At 38.3% G+C, this 8,211-nt stretch overlaps 1 protein-coding gene across 1 annotated transcript in view; it reads left to right on the top strand.

Moving 5' to 3' along the window:
- The window catches only part of cat (catalase), a 13,443-nt gene extending 9,174 nt beyond the window's left edge, over nt 1-4,269 (top strand). Inside the window, exons 11-13 of the mRNA XM_032523453.1 lie at nt 779-886; nt 2,782-2,865; nt 3,639-4,269. Of these exons, the coding sequence (XP_032379344.1) occupies nt 779-886; nt 2,782-2,865; nt 3,639-3,698 (252 nt within the window). The 3' untranslated portion in view covers nt 3,699-4,269. The remainder of the gene's footprint in view (nt 1-778; nt 887-2,781; nt 2,866-3,638) is intronic.
- Nucleotides 4,270-8,211: the final 3,942 nt, after the last annotated feature.

Here is an 8,211-nt window from a genome sequence, read left to right as displayed (position 1 = left end):
AAAAGAACGCTCATTCACATAAGATTACTATGCATTTTACTCTGCCAATTGGCGACCCAATCAAACGGGTCTGTGACCCATTTTGGGTCCCGACCCTAAGTTTGGGAAACATTGGCCTAAGGCATTGCAATTCAGTGTATTCTCAACCTTTTGTTCAACAGAGCATGGGCTCAAAAAATAAAGCCACTGGTTCATGAAGCTTCATTTGGCCATCACTAGTGGCCTGCCTGAGCAAGCACAGCCCACACAGCGGCAAACAGCACAAAAACACATTTTCAACAGAAATGAGTGATTTATCCCCAAGCCTGTTAGGTAATCTTCAAGGAATTATCAAAAGCCAACACATATGTGTATATATAAATAAATAAATAAATAAAATGCCAGTGTTGCTCCGCTTTTGCTTGATGTGTAAATAAGCAACGGTTTAACAGGTTTCCCATAATGCTGCTATGTAATGCTGTTTTAACCTTGTAGATTGTTATGCTGCCCGAGGTGGCCATCAAAATTTGTGATACTGCTTTGACATAATGACGCCCAAAAGAAATATAAATAATCTAAATACAGTAATGCAAACATTCACATGTGGTAAAGGGGCAGTCAGTCAGATTTGTACTGCTTCTTTCTTAGTTTATGGCAGTGTACCCTTTAGTTTGTCAGAATAGGTTCTCCGATTTACATAAAATCTTTTTAATCCACAATTTCTTTATAGAATTCGCCTAAATGAATTTCATGTTGTCTTGATTCCCTTGACCAGGTTGTCAAATTTTTGTGTTTGCAGGTGAGTACCTTCTACACACAGGTGCTGAACGAAGAGGAGCGCCAGAGACTTTGCCAGAACATGGCAGGAGCCCTGAAGGGAGCCCAGCTCTTCATCCAAAAACGCATGGTGAGTCCACATCACCTTATGGTATCCACACAGTCTGCGTCACCTTAATGTATTTGGAATATTCAGTAGATATTTACATCTTTTAAAAGGATAGTTTTCTGTTGGGTTGGTGGCACGGTTGCATTTGTTTAGATATTCTTCACCAGAGGATGTAGCCTTGTGATAACCAAATTTGAGCCTGACCGATTAAGGATTTATAAGACTGATACGAATATTTTGTTATTTAAAAATCCAATATATCAGCCTATATATATATATATATATATATATATATATATATATATATATATATATTTACAAAATATAATAACACATTTTAAAAATCCAGAAACGTGTTAAAAAAACAAACAGATTTTCATAATATTAGTTATTAGCATCCACTGGACAAACTATGCAATGATTTTGTTTCCTTTTTTTTACGTTTTTGAAATTGGCCATTATGAATGCCAAAAACACTGGCCCGTTAGTATATAGGTCGGGCTCTAAACCAAATGTACCAGTGAGTCTGTGCTCAGGAAGCCTGGGGTTTTGTCTTTGTAAGGTTAGACGTGTGTTTTTGTTTTTCGCACAATTCATTGTGGTACACCTTAATTGGAATTGCCAAATTCCTTGTAACCGGAACTCCCCCGCTCACAAGCTGTTCATCTGCATGTACTGCTCACTCTGCAGTGACACAAAGCAGGTTAAAAGTTGTTAAAGTTTCCCTTTAAATCACTGGTAATTTGTTCCACAAGTTTGGTGCAAAGTAAATAAATAACTTCTCTGATGTTTAATCTTACTCTCAGTACAGTGAGCTTTCCTATGCAGAGGACTAAGCAAGTCTGGTTGTTTATATTGTACAAGCGGGTTAGTAGTGTATTTGGGCTTAAAGGCAATTTGGTGATTTAACAGTGACTTTATTTTTGCCCCTCTTGGTTTAGAGAAGGTTTTGGGACATGCATAGTTACTAGTCAGGTCAGAGCACAGAGGGAGTTTTTCAGTGGGATTAAAGAAGTCAGGGGAAGCTGACACCGTTATGCAAAGTTTATTTTTTTTAAAGAAGTGAACTAAATGCAACTAAATCTCATCTAGATTTATTGTTGGTCCACCATAGTAGCATACAGAGAGCTACTGGAAATGTTTAAACTAGTACAATAACATTTACAGTGAAGATTGTCTAAGTTTTATTCGTCTATGCCTCCCTCACCCACCCTTACCGTCAACAAACCACAACAACTGAAACCCAAGTGGTTTTGTTTGGAAGTGGGTACATTTCTCACAAGTCTGTGCATCATTTTCCACTGTGGTCATGTTAGTTTTTCACTTTGCAAAAAAGGATCCAGCACACGTTAGAAACTGTGTCAACTTATAATAAAGAAGGTTGAGAAACCAAGTTTTTCTCTACAAAAATAAATAACTAAATGCTAATCTGCTTTGTCTGGTCACTGTCAATCAAATCCCACCCACACAATCCAGTTCACCTGACAACAGGTATCCGATTCTGATTGAAATTTAGCTAAATCCTCATTGTTGCTCAGCTTTTTTCTATAGATTCCTGCCCACTTCAGAACGGCTAAAATAACACAAAGGAACAAAAAGATACAGACCAAAATGAAATATCAAAAATGGTTCTTTACAGTTAAACAGTTGTACATTTTTATTCCCAACGTGTATATATTTTAAATTATTGTCATATCCTATTATTATTTCATGTATGTTGTGTCCTGTTATTTCATGTATATTCTGTATGTGTTCTGTGTCTGATATTTTGCTGCTGCACTGGAATTTTCAATTTTTTGGGGATCAATAAAAATCTACCTATCTTTAATATGGCAGCTAATACTTTAGTTATGGTAAGGAGCAAAAAAAAAAAGTTTTCAAGGTTTTAAGGTCTTATTGTCTGATTCTGGGTGCAGGTCGAGAACTTGAAGGCTGTCCATCCAGACTATGGAAATAGGGTTCAGACCCTCCTCAACAAGTTCAATGCGAAGGCCCAGAAGGTAAACACAGTACCATTCAGGTCTAACAAAATGTTTCCTCCAGTTTTAAATGAGTGGGCGTGCCATCTTCCAGGGATGCAATTGTGGTCAGTCTATCATCCCTCCACCACCTTGGTTCAGAGTTGTCAAAAAACGCCATCATGACTTTCACATTTCGGACTTTGAGTGTAATGTTCTCACAATTATTGGACGGATTGCCACCCAATTTGGTACCAGCAGTCATGTTCCCTGGTTGATGGACCTTCAAAACTAATGTCTTTGCCATTGACTTCAACTGTACTTTGTGTGTAGTGCTAAATTGCCTATGTAGGCATGCTAACTAGGGTTGCACAATATTGACAAATTGTGATATTGCAATATAGATTATGAATATTGCAATATCAATATTCAATACAAGTTTCATAATTTTCCAATTTGTAATACATTCCAAATATGTGGTTGGTACTACTCAAGTGTTTAATTTTCAAATGGACTGACAAAACCCTCTTACAAGCGTAAGCAAAGGTGAAGTGATGCCACTGTGTATTTTTTAAATGGAACCATTTAAATGGATAAGATACCACTTCTTTGATCACTGGGGAGAAGTATACAGTCATTTATCAATAAAGGATAATGTAAAAATATGTGAACTAATACCATTACACCAGACACGTTGCTCAGAGGACAAGTTTAAAATTTGTTTTGTTTTCAAAACATGCCATAATGCCACCAGTCAATTGTTGACTACGATGTGTATCCATTTTTTTTTTTGTTCCTTTAACTTTGTTTTTCAGAACACAAGTCTGCATGTTTACAGCCGTCCAGGAGCCATCGCTGCGTCCTCCAAGATGTGATGCCTTAACTTCACCCCGGGTGCGGCCCCGTCATTTAGAACTTCTGTGATTTCCCCAATGCTAATACCTTGGACTCAACTCTCCAATTACTAACATGACTGAAATACTAACCTTGTAGTGTAACCGTTGGGGTTAGTTAATTTCTAATACAGCCGACCCAACCTGTTGATTTTCTTCAACATTCTCAAAGCTTGTTGTTTTCTAGAGATATAGATATAAGAGGTTCTGGATCTCTGATAAAATTCTGTGAGGTTAATTTGTAATTGTGATTGAACAGCCATTTAGAAAAAAAATCCCCAGTTTGTTTTTTACAATTTAAAACCAATTTTGTCCTTTGACTGTTTATACCTGGTTATAAAAAACAAAAACATGCTAATTTTGAGTGCTTAAGATTAACCACATAAAGGCCTTGAAACTCATTTAGCATTTTGATTGCATCAAATAATAGCACTAGCACTACGTAGAGACTCAGATACACCATTGCTCTGTCACACACTTAATTATGCATGTGCTCATGGTGTCCAATCGGGGCTGTGGAGCGACTGAGATGGATGCTAGAGAGACGGGAAGTGACAAATCAGGGGCGAGTCCCGGCAGAAAGCGTGCGTGTGCTGTGGTTATTGTATTTCTGTATTTCAAGCGCTTTGAGCAGTTGTTAAGACTGGAAAAGCGCTATAAAAATACAGCACATTTACATTCTTGACACTCTTCTGTGTCTTTTGTGGTTGTTCAGCATTTTGTAGCAATGTCATCCAACAGACGGAAATCTGCTACTTTATCTTAAATGCCTGACCAAAGTGCACCACACTTTTCAGTTTTTTATTTGAAAACAGTGTATCATTTTCCTTCCATATCCCAATTATGCGCTGCTTTGTGTTGCTCTATCACATAAAATCACAATGAAATACATTTACATTTGTGGTTGAAATGTGGAAAATGCGAGGGGTTTGAATGCTTTTGCAAGCCTTTGTGTATGCAATGATCAGTTTTGGTTAGTTATCAGACAATAATTACAAAAAACATTTATTTGAAATAAGTAGAAATAACAAGATACCTGTCAGGCTTGTGTTCCATGTTGGCGTCAGCACATGTTGTCCAATGCAATGCATGAAGAATAAGTTTGGAGATGAGTAATACTAAAACTACCAAATACAGATTATTCTAACCTTTTAAACTGCAAGAATCAGTAATGAATTGCTCTCAGTTCAAAGTTGTCGTTTTCACCTGTAGACTGAGGTTGCACATCAGTAATCTCATGGTCAAAGATGAAAATTAACAGCTAAGTAGAATGGCATTAAAATAAATAAGTGCCCAAAAATGTAATTTTCTGCTTTTGGTCTTGAATTCACACTGATTTTAGCTAATTTGTGTATTAGATTGTTTGATCTAGAGGTATCCCATCCTACATCATCAGAAATAAATTTTGGCCTAGTTTGTACATTAAAACAGGTTGAAAGTGATGCCCAATGGGTCTTTAAAATTTATAAAACTCAACAACAAATACATTCACGCAAAACTCACAACAAGAATATATGGACAAAACAATAGAAGAAAGACTAAAACGGGTTTCCTGCTTCTTGCGTTTGGGGGGGGGGGGGGATACGGACACCGTGCATGGTCTCCTTTAATCCTCCAAGCTAGCTTATCTATTCTTTCATTGCCAGGCCTTCCTCCACAGCGCTGCAAAGGAGGGTCTGGCGAGTCTGCACCGTATTCTGGGATTGGTTTATTGGCATTTCTTTAAACCAATCGCAATCGTTTCAAGCCGCCCTGCTGCAGAAATAGCCTCTGGAGGGAACTTGTATTGGTGGAACAACCACTATGTTTGCTTTTACCCAGGCATGTATAAAGTACTAGAGACCCAGACTTGAGTAAAGGTACAAGTGCTCTATCAAAAAAGTGAAAAGTTTGAATATGATGGTTTATGATTTATGATAGTCTAAAGGATACTCAAAATTCTTTTGGGCTGTAGCAGCAGTACGAGGACAGGAACGTACAACACCGCAGCATGTTAACCGCGGGTAGCAAGTTAACTAGCGCTTACTGATCGCTTAACTTACCTTGATATGGTTCTTCAAAGTTAACGGTGAATTTCTGAAGGTCATTATTTTGCAATCTTTTAGTAGGCAGAGTTGACATTTTCATTCTCTAGGATTTTTTTGTTCACTCCACAAATGAAAATATCAACTCTAAGTGGGACAAGGGGTGGTCTCCTTCCTCACCGTAACGAACACTCGAAGTTGAAGATGTTGAAGGTGTTTCTGGTTCTTCCATCTCAAAACAAACTAACAAAGCTCAAGTTCTCTCAACGCAAGCTGGCAGCAGAGCGATAGGCCAAACGAGAGCATGCACTGTCTTCTTCTAAGACCGCTTGATTCGCTAAATGATTAACTAGCTTTATCAAACCTGCTGAGCCATCTACCAGATCAGTTATAATGTGGGTTTGGAATGGTTCCTAACATTTTTATAATTGTAAAGAGTAATTATGCAGCACAAAAAGAATGTATTGGAAATAACAAACTCATTGAACATATGAGTACATGTGGAAGTAGAAGACAAAAATTATACTCCAGTAGAGTACAGATACCTTTTAGTAGGCTACTTAAGTACAATAGTGAAGTATTTATACTTTGTTACTACTAAAATCTGTGTTTACCTTATATGTTTAAAAAAAAAAAAAAAAAAAAAGATCAATATGCCCACCTCCAAAAAAACTCAAAGGGCGATCAACACCCCCTTTTGACAGTTAGTTGTTGCACACACCTTCAGCAGCCCGCACTCTAACTACTAGAGTTGAGCTGACAGCAATGAATCGTCCAGGTTACCCGGCTGAGAATGTTCCACTACAGGGGAGGTATGACGGTCTCCCTGGGGATCTGCAGTGATTCAGCACACCACGTGAACATGACCCCCAGCCCCCCAAGGACCACATCATCTGGTCCCTCTGCTGCTTGCTCTCTCTACTCAAACCCCTGCTGCCTCGGCTGGCAGCTCTCATCTTCTCTATCAAGGTGAGTTTCATTCACCTGATAATTATCAAAGAATATTGAAAAAAAAAAACTTTAATACCTTGCAATCTCAAATAGTAGTTCTTACAAATGAGAGATGTGGTTAGTGGAAAACAAAGGTTTTATTTTTTTTGCGAACAGTTTTTGCAGACAATTGACACACAGCCCTCAGTTGGACCATGTCAAGAATCATTCTGAGAATGGGTAATTGAGGGAGAAGCGATATCCATCTAAGAATTTGGAGATTCTTGGGGCTAAAAATTACAATTGAGCTACTGAAATAATAAAATACTTTATTATAATTTATGAAAAAGAAAAAAAAACATCAATAAAGAGAACAGATATTTCAAATATGTGACAAACTTTCCTAGATTGAGATGATCATTCATGCTTTTATCTCGTCTCGCTTAAACTATTGTAACAGTCTTTTTATTTGCCTTAATAAGAAACAAGCAATAGAGACTAAATGTGATAAAACTTGCGGACATTGTTGAAGATAAGATTGATAATGAGATTATGCAAAAAACATGTTGGGGAGGAAAAAGCAATCTCATTTGCAGCATGAACCAGCAAACATGAATCTAAACATTTGCAGGAAATTATGAGATTGAGCCTAGGCTCAACATTAACAATTTCTCTTGGGGTAAAAATCCATATTTAAATCATATGCTTTGGTACTTCCAGACCAGAGACCGGAAGGTGCCGGGGATCTGGAGGGTGCCCGACACTACGGCTCCACTGCCCACATGCCTCAACATCGGGCCACAGTCCTGTTTTCCATCATGTCGTATTCCCATTATTATATGTCTGCATGATACAGTTTGTCCACAGTTAACGATTACTCAATTTTTAGCCTTTTGTAACCTTTTTACTTACTGTACATCCTTGAGCAAAAGAATGCTAAATTTCTATTTGTGTTACAAAGGCCAAAATGGAACTCATCCATGTATCAGTAACTGCTGTCTGCAGTCAAGTTAGTTTCGTTTTTCAACAACAAAAGTTTTCAAAGTTCATAGTTTATTCTAGTGTATGGGTGGTGTTTTGCCTCATAGGCTTTTGGTTAACATGTTGGCACATGTTTTTCCCACCAAAGAAATTCAAGAGAAATCAACACACCCTTTTGACAGTTGAGTTGTTGCACAACTCAGCAGCCCGCCTCTAACTACTAGAGTTGAGCTGACAGCGATGAATCCTCCCATGTTACCCGCTAGAATGTTCCACTACAGGGAGGTATGACCGTCTCCCTGAAGAATCTGCAGTGATTCAGCACACCACTGTGAACATGACCCCGACGCCCCCCAAGGACCACATCATCTGGTCCTCTGCTGCTTTCTCTACTCAAACCCCTGCTGCCGTCGGCTGGCAGCGCTCATCTCTCTATCAAGGTGAGTTTCTCATTCACTGAGGAGACTATTAGTTGTCCCCCTTACACTTTTTAAAACTAGGGGGGACCGCTCTTTTCAAGTTGTTGCACCTAGGTTGTGGAACGCTTTGCCTCCTTCCAT

This window comes from Etheostoma spectabile, chromosome 8, assembly GCF_008692095.1.
Source record: "Etheostoma spectabile isolate EspeVRDwgs_2016 chromosome 8, UIUC_Espe_1.0, whole genome shotgun sequence".
In the NCBI taxonomy this organism is placed as follows: Eukaryota; Metazoa; Chordata; class Actinopteri; order Perciformes; family Percidae; genus Etheostoma; species Etheostoma spectabile.
The sequence above is the reverse complement of the archived record's forward strand: the minus strand, read 5'-3'. Positions and strand labels throughout refer to the sequence as shown.